Raw genomic sequence first — 14360 nt, forward strand, 5'->3', positions numbered from 1 at the left:
CACAGGGTGGTGAGTTTTCAATGGAAACTGGTTTTGCCTCATTTTCCACTTCTCTCCTGCTACAAGGAAAGAAGTGCAGAGCTCCAGAGGCCTGCCTGCCTCTTTCTATGCAGACAGAAAGGGCTGGGTGTCTGTGTTTAATTACAGCCTGAAAGAACTGCATTTAAAAGACAACAGCAAGCTATTTAATTAATACTTATCATTAGCACACATAGGAATGCCTAGCAGCAAATTACAACAACAAAGCAACTCCTTTTTTTTTTCCTTGCACTTGGGATAAATTAATTTTAAAAAAAGAGTAAACAAACCATTTGCACCAGATTTGAGATGACTTTATATGGAGTGGGAGTGGTGGGATAGTAGGTATTACCCTAGGACAACAGAGATCTATAAGACCAGGCTTTTCCATCTCCAGCTTTCCTGGCCAAGAAGCTTATCTTCATCTATCCATCTATCTATCTTTCTATCTCGGCATTTACACTGGGCTCATCCCCATGTCTGAGCGCCTACTTGTCTTCATACCTGTCCATAAATTACACAGTGCCCCCAGGGCATTATAAATAATAATTCTCCCAAATAACTTCCAAACCTTCAGAACACTGTTTTAAAGAATTGGCTTATAATTCACCGCGCTGTGGACTCCTCCTTCCAGCCCATAAAGGTAACGCTGGAGCAGAAGGATATGACGCCCCGGTCAGCAGAGGAAATGCCCCCAGATCAGTTCCTTGGGTGGGAGGGATGGCGTGGGCGGCCACAAGTTGGAAGATGGGGATGGACATTGTGGCAAAGCACGGGGGAAGGCTGGACTGGTCTGCTCATGGGAAATAGCATCCTCATCCGCAGCCCACTGGGGATTTGTATTATCCCCCTGAATTTTAGCTCAGCCAGCACTGCAGACAGCCAGTCATCCCGTGTCCCCCTTTAATTAATAGCACTCTTAATGGCACTGTTAATGGTTGGAGCGATGAACCACAGTGTGGCTCTGCTGCTAATGTCTCCAAGGGGTGCAAAGCCAGGTGACAACTGCTAGCTCAGAAGCAGATGGCTTAAAGGGTAGACCCCACATATAGCCAGACAGATCCCAACCCACACCGGGACAAGCGCCCCAATCCCATGTTGGACACACCAACAAATGGCTACAGGACAGCAAGATACTTTGGTACCTGTGAGCTCTTGCGTAGAAACCTCCAGCTGAACCACGGGGCACCCTATTCCTCTATCTCAATACATTGCATTTCCATCCCAACACATTGCGTCTCCACCCCAATACAATACTTCCTGCTTGAGGTACTTAGGGGTTAGGAGCACGTCCCAGCCATGTCCCTCAGTGTGAAGGGTGACACAGCCTCCAGGGGAACATCCCTGGCAAGGCATGGGGTCCCTGCGGAGGATGGCCACTGGCTCGTGGGCAACGCTGTCTCCTAGGACGTGTGCGTTGGATCTGCTCAGGCTAAGGAGCCTGAAACTGGAATTTTGGCTGGGGAAAAGTGTGAGCAGTTGATGCGTGAGATGAATTATTTCACAAGTCTGGCCTGAACAGCTCCAGAAGGTGCAGAAGTAATATATCATTAACCCCGGGAACACGTCAAGCTGCTAGAGCTTGCAGCTGCCCATCAAAGTGTTGGGCAAGGAGGTACCGCCTTTCTGCATGACTTTCCTCCCTGTGTTTTCCACTTTTCCATCAAACAAAGCTGACCCTCCCTCTCAGATGGAGACCTGAGGAGGAGTGAGCAGAGCCCCGAGCACCCGTTTTGGGGCTGAAGTGGGAGTGAAAGCCCCCAGGGTGGGAGCAGCATGGTCCCTGAGCAGGTGGTGGGACACAAGGCCAAGTTCATCCCTGCATCCCGGGCACCCGGGCTGCCACAGGCAGCCGTGCATTGCCTTCCATGGGAGCACGGCCACCCTGCAAGCCAAGCCTGTCTGTGCTCCCTCCACCTCAGCTCCGGGCATGAAACAGGCTTTTCCTGCTGCGCTTCTGCCTTGGAAATCCCAGAGAGAGGTTTCGTAGTGTCCTGCCCAAAAAACATCTGGTTTTGACTGGGGGAGAAGCAGCACCCTCACCCCATAGGGGTATCCTCAGGGATGTTTGAGAATTAAAACCCTTTTCAACCTCCATGGGCATCATCTGCCGCCTTCCCGCAGCAAGGCTGGACCCTTTACCCATCTGGCTGCTTTGAGACAGGAGCATGGGGATGCATTTGCCACTCTTTCTGCTTGCAAAACACACCAGGGCTTTGGTGGGCTGCAAGCCCAGCACCCCTTGCCCCATCCTTCCCAGTGTTCCCCGGCTGGGTGTCCAAGTCCAGACCCTCGCCCTCCCGCCCCTTCCTCCTGCTCCAGTCCCGGCCAGCAAGCCGGATTTGCAATCTCTCGCTTGGATGTGGAGCTGGGTGCAATTTCAGGCCTCTCCCCCATCGCAGGGTGTCTTAAGCTATGATTAAGAGCTAAATTACAACTGGGCAGCCGTCCCTGGCCGAGAACCGCAAGATTTCGGGAGGCAGCTATTAAAGGCGGTGGAGTCCAACGAGTATAACGTGTGCATCAACAAAAGCAGCAGCTGATCACAGGGATCAAATGGGATCGGGGCAGGGTTCTCACCAGCACCACCAGTGACTTGCTGCATCACCCCCTGGTGCAAAGCCATCCTTTGGGGCAAGGTTATTCCTGAGGATGAGACTGCATTTTTGCTTAAATAAGAGGTATTTTGCTGGCCGGTTCGGCTCTTAAAGAGGGGTGAATGATGGTCTTGTGAAGCATCAGAGCTTCCCTGGACCCTACCACCATTTTCCTCCCAACTGCTCGATCTATGCAACTAGTAGAGCTGTTAGCATTAAAAACATGCAGCATCCAAGCACTGTGGTTTTTTGCATCATTTTCAACTAAGCTGTTTCCCTCATCCCCGTTAATTGGGATGGGGCAGCCTCGGCCCCTGCCTCGGAGGAAGCGCGGGTCCCTCCTCTCCTGCAGGGTTTCAGTGGGATGGAAGGAGGCGGCGCGGGGCTGGCTGCGCCAGGGGAGCCAAGGAAAAGGCTGCCCAGGTGCCAGCAAGGCGGCTTGCAGCCCAGGCAAAGCTTCCCACTCTTCCCGCACATTCTGCAACATCCCATGCTGATTCACTTCACAGAATTTACTTTTACCCTGCTAAATGCCACTAAACCTTCAAATTAATCCTCCCATTACAGGACTTCCTTTGATGTCAAAGCAGGAATTTTTTTCATGGCAAAGGGGGATTTTACCCCCCTGGTGTAATTATTCCTTTTTTTTTTTTTTTCCCCCTTTTTAGGCACAAGAGACTCCTGCCAGATGCATGACTTGTGGAGGCAGGTCCCTCAGGAGGTATTTATATATTTATATGTATATGATGGGAACGTGGTATTGAAAGACCTGAAGTTTCAGGCTGAAGATAAGGGGAATTTCCCATTTCCTATTTGTTTGAGTGGAAGTTGCCCAGGAAGAGTCTGCAGCAGGACTAGGACCAAAAGCTGCAAAATACGGCACTAGAAAGTAGCTCCTTAAAATAAACATGTCCAGGGAAAACATCTGCTTTTTAACACTATCACTGAGCAAGTTTCGGTGCCTGGGAATGATTCCTGGCACTGCTGAAATTATGGGGATTGGGAAAGCGGATCCACTCCAGCCCTGCATAATTTTCCCGCTGAGCATCTTGGGTGCTGCAGGGACCGCTGGGCTGAACATCCAAGCACGGGGCCAGAATCACTGGATAATGCTCAGGAAGCTGGCGACTGTGGGTAGTGCTAAGGGAGCTTTCTGTAATAGCATGTAATGATGGAACAGGCAGGCTTATTCAGAGTTTCAGTCAGTTTTTATGAATTTCTAGGAAAAAGAGGATACAATTGCAGAGCTCTTTACTGAAAATGTTGTGAAATAGTCTATATAATTCAACAGCCAAGTGTGTTCCTGCTAATAATTCGTTGCATGGAGAGTGTAGGCTCCTCTCCCAGCATAACATGGGGCTCTGCTGGGAATGGAAAATGAGCCCTGGGAGGCATCAGCCAGCCGTGCCCCGGTAGCTCAGGTCTGCGTGACTCCCTGCCTGGTGATCCCCCGCCGCTGTGCCGTGGCTTCGATCCACTCCCGGAGCACTTGTGCCCAGTCCTGCCCCCGCTCCAGGGGAGTGGACCTGGTCTCCATCGCTGTTAAGGCAGTGATTTCGGGGGGGAGCTGGGGAACCAGGCCAGCTCGGAGCAGGGCGTTCTGAAATTTGGCTGCAGAGGCTGGAGCTAAGCAACACCGGGGCGTGCTGGAAAGAAAAGCAAGAAAACTTTTGATGTAAGCGAGCCCTGAGCTGGAGATGCTGCAGGAGCAAAGGGAGAAGTGATGCTCCAGTCCCTGATGTTCCCGACCACGGCTGTCCTTACCCATCCGGCTGCGAGTAGTGGTAGTGAGCAGCCACGGCAGAGTGGGGACACAGCAGGTAGCGGTTTTCATCCCAGCAGCGCCGCATGGCTTGCACGATGTCCTCATCGGAGGCCGAGCATGAGCACAGGGTCTCGGAGAGCTGCGGCCCCAGGAAAAACGGGGAGGTTTGCACAGGCTATCATCACCCAACGTGTTCCCAGCTGGGCTTGTGCAACGGGCACTCAGCAAAGCAATTCAAAATAAGGAGTCTGGAGGATGGGGCTCCCCAGGGACCAAAGGAAAAGAGATTGCTGCTGCAGCCAGGGGATGAAGCACTGCTGGAAATGGCCATGGGGCCAGGGAACAAGCAAGGGGTTTCCATCCCCAGGTGACGGGAGCATGGGTGGAGAGGAGCCAAGACTCAGCTCCTCAGCTCTGCGCTGCTATTTGCATGCTCCAAGGGAGTTTCTGAGGGCTTGTAAAACCCACCTCAGTGTAATAGCTCTTCTTGCTTTTAATAATGTATTCTTATATTATTTATTTCGCTGCTGTGCAACCAGGAGTGGGCGCCGGGCAAAGGATGCTCAGTGGGGGACAGCGTGTGTTGGATGGGAAGAGGCAGGACCTTGCACCTGGCCCAAAGAGCCTTGCAACTCAAACATTTGGTTTTTTCTCTCTGCTTTGTGTTCGTGCTCCCATTTGCCACAACACCAAGCCTGAATTGCAGCACCAAACCCAGCAGACACACTCCCAAAAGTCACGCTGGGTTTGTGCCGGCACCCGCTGCACGATGCCTCGGTGCACGGCCAATGCTGACACTGGAGTGGCCAAGGAAGGGGTGGTTGCATATTCTACTTAAATAATTGTAGGCAGTTTTTAGTCAAAGAAGAAAGAGGTTTCTTTTTAAAAATATAATTAAAAAGGGTTTTTTAACATCTCCATGCACACCCACTGATATAAAACTCCTCTGGCCTCACACTTAAATTTTTGGTTGGCAACTCTCCACTATAATTTTTTATTCTGAAAATGAGTTGCAAACAACTGGTAGCATCTCCTTACACACACGCACACACACACACAGTGCCACATGCGTGAGGAACTGACCTTTCTGTGCAAATCCTCTGGCAGCTTAAGGCTTTTTGACACACTGAATCGCTCCATCAGTGTTTTTGTCAGGTGGCTGTCAGAGCCTGAGAGCAGCCAGAGGATCCTCTCCACGTTGTAAGGCTCCTGGAATAATAAGGCAATAGGTGAGCAGCAGAAATTCAAGCATCTGTCTTAGGGGGAGAGCACCTGTGTGGATTCTCTGATGTCTAATTAGGGTTGAAGTCCTACTACCATCATTTTTTTTGTGGAGGCTGGGGCGGGCTTTGTGTCTTCCCCCTGCACACTTACATTCCAAGACAAGTCTTTGGGAACCCAATGTCCTTCAGACCTCTGACCTGTCAGAGCAGTCTGTCAGTGACCATCAGATTAAAAAACCTTAACGAAGGGACAACTGATAAATCGACGGTGTGACCACATCTGTATAATCACCTTGAGGAACCCAGGCTAATAACACACTAGGTATTTGAGAACCAGAAATATCCAGCTGTTTACTCAGTGTTGCAGATGCCGCTGTGAGTCACCCAGCTCCCGCGTGACTTAATGAGACACCAGCTCCCTGCAGGGCTGACTGATAATCTTTATGAACATACAAGGCACATATAGGGCCTGACCGGCCTGCATGGCTATGTAGCAATCAGTGTTGCAACACTGCAGCAAAACTCGGTGCAAGACCATACAGGAGGGTCCCAAACTAATTTCACCGCTCACTGTCTCATTCCTGCACACTCACAAGCACCAAGAAACATTCATCCAGGTCGCTTGGCTGAGATACCTTGTAGGGACAGACAGGACAAGGGGCACCGGCTACCGAGTCCTCATCACATCTCCTGGGTTCAAGTGCTGGTTTCGGATGAGCTCTTTATACCTTTTAGCAGCTGGCAGTGCCTGTGACCTCTTGCCTCTCCATCCTGTCCTACTTCGGCGAGTCATCGGGACTTACTCAGCCTTTCATGTCCTTATCTGGGTGGCTTATGGCCCCAGTCCTGTTCTTCATCTTCCCACCATCATCTCCCAGAGCCTCCAGCCTGTAAACTTCAGTCTAGTCTGAGCGTAGCCTGCCTTTGCTTTAGGCTGTCCCCTGTTTTAGGCTGTCCTCTGCTTCCCAGCCTGGCTGACTTGAGAAGCTATGTGTCAGCATGCCTGGACTTCGATGGTACTGGAGGTGCCTCCAGCACTGTCTTCCTGACACCCCCTCTCCTGTCCTTTCTTCTGCTATTCCCACATCCAGACCTTCCCCTTCACCCTCCATTTGTACCAGCCTTATGGTTTCCACTACAGATCACTACATTGATACCAGTAAGTCAAACTGGGCCACGACACTGGTGCAAGCACTGGCCTTGCCATTTAAGTTGCCAGCTCTTTGGTCTGGTTTTGTCCCATGCCACTAGAGTTGTCCAGGAGAATGTTGGGGCCCAGTTTGGAGGATAAGTCATGCTGGGGACTGTTCCCAGGGAAAGTTTTGGCATGTGGACGTGAGCTGCATGGTGCTTCCTGACCTCAGGGCCAGAGAACAGCCCCAGGTTGGCTTTAGGTACTGCAAAGACACAGCGTCTGCTGTGATTCTCCTGGGATTGCTCCTTACAAGGCTCATCCACACTAGACTTTCTGCTTCACCTTCAACTCTTCAGTTAGCGTCTAACTGGAAAGTTTTCTCTGCTTTAGCTTAGTCTGCAGAAGAGGCAACCTAAAGAGGTCGTGCAGTCTTCATCCTTGAACGTTTCCAGCGCCCGACTGGATAAAGCCCTGAGCAACCCGGTCTGACCTCAAGGCTGACCCTGCTTTGAGCAGGTTCCAACTAGAGACCTCCTGAATTCCCCTCCAGCATGAATGATCTGTTGAGCTATGGAAATATTTGCATGGATGCTTCAGATGTGAGCTGAACAATGATGTCTCATGCAGCCATGGAGAGGGATGTGCAGAGGGATACACCCATCCAGCTGCTCAGGAATCTCTGGACATCACCTCGCCTGGCTGCCTTCCCTCATGATCCCAAAGTCTGGCACATGCTTAGGTGCCTCAGCAGACCAGTGCTACTGAAGGGACATGGGCCAAGAGAGAAGCCCAGCTACCCTTTGAGCTCTGAGGAGCCCCACAAATTCACGCCTCAGGTGGAAAGTCAAGCTGCAGACCACAGCAGCTTGGTGTGGGGCATAATGACTTACTGACTGCAAAGCATGGCAGTTCCTCCAGGCTCCCAGGTCCTCCCAATGTGTTTGAGCAGCTTTTGGAAAATCCAGGTAGCTTAAGGCCACAGTGATACAACACCAAGTGTTTCACACTTTGGTCACTTGTTTGGAAGCAGATCTAGTCCCTGTGGATCACAGGGTAGGTATGAAATGGGAGGTATTTGCTTCCAGGTGTTTGGTTTCTGTACCTCCATGACTTTTCATTTCTGAGGCCTTTGCCTGCCTGCTGAGACTTGTTTTGCTCTGAGCAAGCTGCATATGGCCGTAGATGAGGCATTTCTTTTGGGTTTCCCTACCTTCTTCCTGGTCTCTTTCTCTTGCTCTTGGTGGAGCCTTTCAGAAGCATCAACAAGCCTTTGAGACATGACGGGATTTATAATCTTCTGAGTGTCACATTTTGAGAAAACATCCCTCTCTTGCTAACCTTGCACATAATGAAACCCCAGAAACCCAGCATTTAACAATGAAGATTACAAAGTCAAGCCCTGAAAAGTGAGGAAGAAGGTGTTTGATCTATCTCAGCTCAGCAGTCTACAGCATAAATGCTCAATATGAGTCACACCTCTTAATGCATCGCTGAGAGGCATTGCCAGTGGCAGAATTATGCTCTCCTAAACCAAGGAGAACAGAGTACAAGGAAAAAAAATATAAAAATATACAATATTTGGTATTTTCCCATTTTGGCCAATTCATTACATACCTGAATATCCATGGCTGATGCTAACGTAGCCTTCACGCTCTCTGACAGTGAGAAATCTCCATGTTGAACTGTCCTATGAATTATGTCATTACTGTTAACCACAGCAACAAGTCGAATCGGGAGACCCATTTTCTGGGCAATACAGCCAGCTAGAAAAAAGTGAAAAAATACATGCATGCTTGATGAAGAAACATTCAAAAGAGATTTAGCAAAGAAGTCATGGTACAAATTGATTGAGCATGTAGTTCAGAAGCGGCTACAAATGACATTCCCTAATGGACTCTGAGATATCTATCTTTAATGCTTTGGTTGAGCACCAGATTATAAAATCCTGGGATGCAATGCTCCTCCTGCCATGACAGTCCATTGAACACCGATCCTTGGGCATCTGCAGATTTGAAGATGGATGGGCAGGGGACCGAGAGGTCAGGCAGCTGCCATTCAAGCAAAAGAGATGAATCTTTTGGGCTCTTACATCTTATTAATGCTGCCTCAAATGGGCAGCCTGGAAATACGGTGTGTGCAGTTGAGTGCATCGAATCCTTTATTGCTTTCATAAGACAGTTGTACGCCTATTTTGGGATGGAGGCAATCAAGGACTCACATTTAGAAGGCCAGATTATGCAATTAGGAGTGGTTCTCTCGACTGCGCACTACCATGCAAACCAGAGTAGGACCAGGCAGGACTCCACACCTCTGTTAATGTCTCACTTAGGAAATCAGAGCCACAGTATTTTCCCTCTTTTCTGGATCAAACACATTCTGCCCTCTTCTAATGTGCCCATCCTCAAGATAGCTACAGTCATCAAAGGGTGGTTTGGGATTTTCTGCACCTTGCAAATCATCAGTGACACCTGAATGAGTAATAACCATACATGAGTAATAAAATATAAGTGGTTCTGAAGAAATCCTACCAGAGAGTGGGTGTTTTAATAAATAGCAATACCCAGCATTTGCAAAGTGCTTTTAGTCCATAGGTCACAGCACTCTCTCTCTTCCCTATCTAACCTATCTTTTTTCTCTTCACCTGTGATATTTCCTCCTCCTCCTGTTGGCACAACAATTTCCACCACTGGCAGCGGGGTGGTATCCAGGGACGGGGCACACTGAAAGTAAGCACAGAAGTGGTGAGCAATCTGCACCATAATCCTAGACCAATTGACCGAATTCAAGCTCATCAGATTGTATTTTCTGGCAAAATCGACATCAGCGAACAGTTCCTTGATTGGCTCATCGATTTCATCACTGTTCCCATGAGCTGTCAAAAGGAGAAAGGAAAGATTAGATCTGCCGGCATCAGCGCATCAGGCACAAAGTATTTCTGCTCAGAAATAGGGCTAGTCTCAAGCCCTGGGGTTTGCTGCAGCCAGGGGTGTCCTGAGCTGCCCGCCTGCCTCAGGGGCTGTACGAGCCAGGGGTTGAGTAGCACCACACGGATGCCGTGTGGTTTCTGCAGACATTGCACTCTGGGCTCTTGCTTACGTCAAGTATATATTTGCCAGGAAGGCAAACACCTGCATCCCCTGTGAGATGCCAAGGTGAGACTTGGCTGAGCAGAGGAGTCCATGGGACAGCTCAAGCATCCAGCGGTGATTCCTAACGATGGGGACTGCACAGAGGTCTCCATCGTTATGGAGAAGGACCATCCATGAAGGTGAGGGGACAGAGGGAAGGGGTGATTCTCGATCCTTTTAGTGCCAAGGAATGGTGCTGCATTCAGTGCAGCTGAACACCAACCACCTGCGTGGAGGCAGCTCTGATCTGTGGCCAGGAGAAAAGGAAGCCTTGAACCACTTTTCATCAAAGTGGGGACGTCTGCTATAGGCTCCTGTTAGCCAGACATTTGGGCACGATGGCCATGATGGCAACAACCCAGCTGGCTGCAGCTGCTAAAGCAGCAGCCCCCTGAGACTTTTCAGGTCATGGTTTTGACATAGCAAGGCCATAAAGTGGACAGTGCAACAGTAATACCAACCAGCGAAGACGTGGACGTTGTCTTCAATGACAGTGGTCATCTGAAGTTCCTGTATCTGGGTGCAGAACCCCTTGGGCAGCAGAACAAAGATGTCCACGTTCTTCTGCCCTCTCACGCTCTCGATGGCTGAGCTCCCCGTGTCCCCTGAAGTCCCTGTTTCAAAGTGAGGGAGAACCAAGAAAAGGAAAAAATTGATGCGTCAGTCAAACCTGCATCACTGCACTTTAAGAAAAAGATGCAGAGATGCTCTATGAGATATTTTTGGCTAGAGCAGCCACTCTGGCATTGCCTGGAGATCACTCACTAGCCACCCACGAGGCAATACCACCCCAGGGCATCTATGGGGAGGGCCATGGGATGATGGCTCTCAAGGTAAAGACCTGCCCAGAAGTTTTACCCCCCACAAAGAGGCATACTCACCCACCAGAATAGTGACGTGCTTCTGCTTTTTCTCCAAGAAGTACTGTAAAAACTGCCCTGTGCAGGACAAGGACAGATCCTTAAAAGCATAAGTAACCCCGTGCCACAGCTCCAAAACATTCAGCCCATCTTTCAGCCTGGACAGATGGATGATGTCCTTGTGCCTGAACCTGCTGAAGGCCCTGTCAATCAGATCTAGAGGGAAAATGGTTAAAGGGGCTGTTAGCTTGGGTACAGGAGTATTTTTCTGACCCATGGCTTCCTGCATCTGTGCTCTTCATGCTCCTGGGAAGCTTTCTGCACAACCAAAGACTCTCAGTTGCTGGAGAGGTGACAAATATCCAACAAGTTATTCTTAGTTATTAGGAGTAAACCAGCCCACTTTATTGTCTTCTATAGCTTTACGGTGAGAGACCCCAGGGGACATCCGACACAATCAGAGCAAACTGTGTTAAAATATAAAATACAGGAAACCCAAGTTTTATCATAACGTGCTGTTGAGACAGAGGTTGTAGCTGCCCTCTGGTGGAAGTGATAGCTGTTAAATGTTAAAAACATTAAAAATCGAATCTCAACCAGAGCATGGAGCAGCAGAAAGCCCTGGTGGGAGGGCAGGACTGGAGCAGTGAGCAGGACCACGGCATCAGCCATCGCTATTGCAGTTACCACAATCCCTGCTGGCAGAGAGGGGACACCTTTTCCAGAAGGTAACAAGCCCCAGCAAGGTGACAGAGGAGAAGAGGGTACAGAAAGGAGCAGGCAATGGTGCAACAGGCTCCATCCTCTGGGGGCTGCAAAGAGGATGAGGCAAAGGCAGGCAGATGCATCTGAACGCCCCAAAATCCTCATGCACATCCCTGCAAGCAGCTCCCTGCATGGTTGAGGCTCACCGTTGAGCATGCTCCGCGGGACCAGCTCGGCCGTGATGAAGAGGGAGCAGAGCTCCTTCACCAGCTCCCGGTAGGAGAGGCGGCTCCACCTCCGCAGGGTGTCCCCATCCAGCGAGGGGATGTGCTGGGGCATGAAGAGGCCCCCGTCGGGTGCGTAGCCGGAGAAGAGGGCTTCCTCGAAGTCGACAGCCTCCGCGCCTCCTCGTGTGCTGACGTACTCCATGGGTGCTGGGGAGGCACCGCAGTCACTGCCAGGGCCCCAGAGCATCGCCCCCACTGGAAACAGCCCCGCGTCCCAAGCTGACACCTCCCAAAACTTCCCATGTGGAGAGACAGAGCTCCTCAGGGAAGAAAATGCCTCTTCCCCTAAAAAATCTCACACCATAGAGAGCTAGAGCAGACAGAGCCGGTGGAGGGCACACGGCGTTTTGCAGGCAGTGGAAATGCTGCCTGAAATTTGCACAGAGGTGGCTGGAGCCTCCTTGTCCCGCTTTCCCTGTGCCCTTCCCACCCTGCCCCGGAGACACTTCCCAGCCTGGGCAAAAGCCCTGACAGCGCAGAAGTCACTGCGCAAGCACGTCATGTCCCCTGCAGGCTATTTGCAAAAGCTGGAGTTTTAAAATTAGAATAAATACGTAAATAAAAGGAACCGACTATGCTTTTAGAGCAAGCTGATTTTGTTCTAAGGGGTTAAACTAAGGAGAGGATTAACTCGGTGTAGGAAGAGCTGAGCTAAATCTACCGGATTCATGCAAATCCCATCCAGCAGCCGCAGGCACTGCTGGGAGAGGCCCCCTCTTGCCCCGATCCCGTGAACCCCCACAGCCGTTCCCACCTGGGGCTCTCCGGCCAAGGGTGCAGCCCCTCGGCACGGCACAGCACGGCTGCAGGCCGCTCGACCCCATGCAGAAGCAGGAAAGCGGACAAGCCACTCACCGCCGCTTGCAACCCAGCCACCCTTTGCACTTGTGCTCACGGAAAACTTCTCCCCGTTGCAACCCGCCGCTGTTCCCCTTGCTGCAGAGCAGCTGGCAGAGGTGGCCGCCCTGCACCGAGCCTGGGAATGGGAATATGCAGGAAAGATGGAGTCGAGCTGCTCCTGGTGGTAACGGGCGTCGGGGCAAGGGGCAGCAGGGACGAGCTGCAGCTGGGGAGAAATCTAGTTAAATATTAGGAGATAGCTTTTAACCATGAGGGTGATCAAGCACAGAGCATGGAGAGCTTGCTGTCTCCAGTATAACCCCACAGAAACTCAAAATTCAACTGGGGAAGCACTGAGCCACCTGATTTAACTGTGAGGTTGGATTTAAATTTGAGATTGAACCTGCTTAAAGCAGGATTTGGGTCAGAAACCTCCAGAGGTCCTTTCCAAGCAAAATCAGTCCATAATTCAGCTGTGCAAAGCCACATGTTCAGCCTGCGAGGCTGGGATGTCACAACAGCCCAGTCCCACTGATGGGGAAACTGAGGCACAGGAGGGAGAGGGGACATGTGCAGGGCTGTGCAAAAAAACCTAAGCTCGCTGGTGCAGGGAAGGGATGTGCATCCCTTTCCTTACTTTTTAGTTTAATAAATAGTAAGTGTTGTTTGAAGGGCAAGGTCAGCACAGGACTGGTGGCTGTGTGGACCAGGGGTGCAGCACAGCGTGTGCTGCTGGAGCGTGTGCGGGGACTTCAGCCCAGGAAGGCAAGGTGCAGAGGTACAAAGGATAGCTGATTACAGCCAGCCGTGAGTCAGAAAGCCCACGTCTGCAGTAAGGGACACATCACCTGCCAAAGCATTGGAGTCTGACCCAATGTGTTGCTTCTGTAACTCTGGCAAGTAACTGGAGCCATGAGAAAAGTCTCTAGCAGAGAGTGGTCCAGTTCTTGCCCTGAGCACCAACATGGAAATGGGCTTTTCTGCACCCAACATCCGAAAAGGACCGCTACTGCAAGCTCCTCGGCAGGAGGCAGAAGCTAAATTTCAGGCTCTGGACGGAGTTGCCCATGATGGTATTGCTCATGGTCAAACAGGGCAGCTGTAATAGGGCAGGGAAGCAAACAGCAGCCTTTTAATAATATATCTGAGCTTACCCAGTGGGCCACAGCGGTGTTAACAGTCTCCATTTTCTGACCACGTCTAGGAAATCAGCTAGAAAGGGATCTACTTATCTGTAGTTATATCGCCCAACCAGCCTGCATCTCCCCACTGTCAGGAGGTCTCTGTGCCAAACGTTTCTCATCACGTTGCAAAGATGAATCCTGAGCCACCCAAACCTGCTGTGGTCCCAGGGTCATCCCTGTACCTGCAGCCACCAGGTCCTCATGGCATATTTGGCGTGTAGTGGGGTGCCGACCCTGTAATGGGGTCCGTCCCCATCCCCGCTGCACACCCAGGGAGTGCTGGAAAAAACAGGCAGCAGGGCAGGACCTTGCTCTTTGGGGATGGCTTGGGTTTAAATCGATGGTGAAACCTCCCCAGGGCTATCCCTGGAGTCACTGAAAGCCTCCAGGGACACCTGGCCAGCTGAGGCGAGTGGCCGATGTCCCCAAAATGGAGCTTTAGCTGGCCCTGATGTGCAGGGCAAATCCCGCCGTGGCAAAGTGGTGTAAAGAGATGATGTTTTCAATCCCATATGTTTTTAATGCGCCGTGTATTTTTGGAGGGTAAATGATCCTTTAATACCCAGTCAGGTTAGTTATTAGTCCCTTCCTCATTTACCAGCTCTGAAAGGGTTTTTT

At 50.8% G+C, this 14360-nt stretch overlaps 1 protein-coding gene across 1 annotated transcript; it reads right to left on the minus strand.

The window, feature by feature from the left end:
* Nucleotides 1-3822: 3822 nt before the first annotated feature.
* Nucleotides 3823-12144, minus strand: THNSL2 (threonine synthase like 2). Its single transcript, XM_072861588.1, has 8 exons — nucleotides 11638-12144; nucleotides 10748-10942; nucleotides 10328-10480; nucleotides 9380-9610; nucleotides 8353-8501; nucleotides 5464-5589; nucleotides 4380-4519; nucleotides 3823-4261 (listed from the first exon to the last, which is right to left on the minus strand). Exons 1-8 carry the CDS (start codon nucleotides 11903-11905, stop codon nucleotides 4033-4035), a joined length of 1491 nt encoding a protein of 496 aa, XP_072717689.1. The 5' UTR covers nucleotides 11906-12144; the 3' UTR covers nucleotides 3823-4032.
* Between the last annotated feature and the right edge of the window lie 2216 nt (nucleotides 12145-14360).

Source organism: Ciconia boyciana, chromosome 5 (genome assembly GCF_034638445.1).
Source record: "Ciconia boyciana chromosome 5, ASM3463844v1, whole genome shotgun sequence".
Classification (NCBI taxonomy): Eukaryota; Metazoa; Chordata; class Aves; order Ciconiiformes; family Ciconiidae; genus Ciconia; species Ciconia boyciana.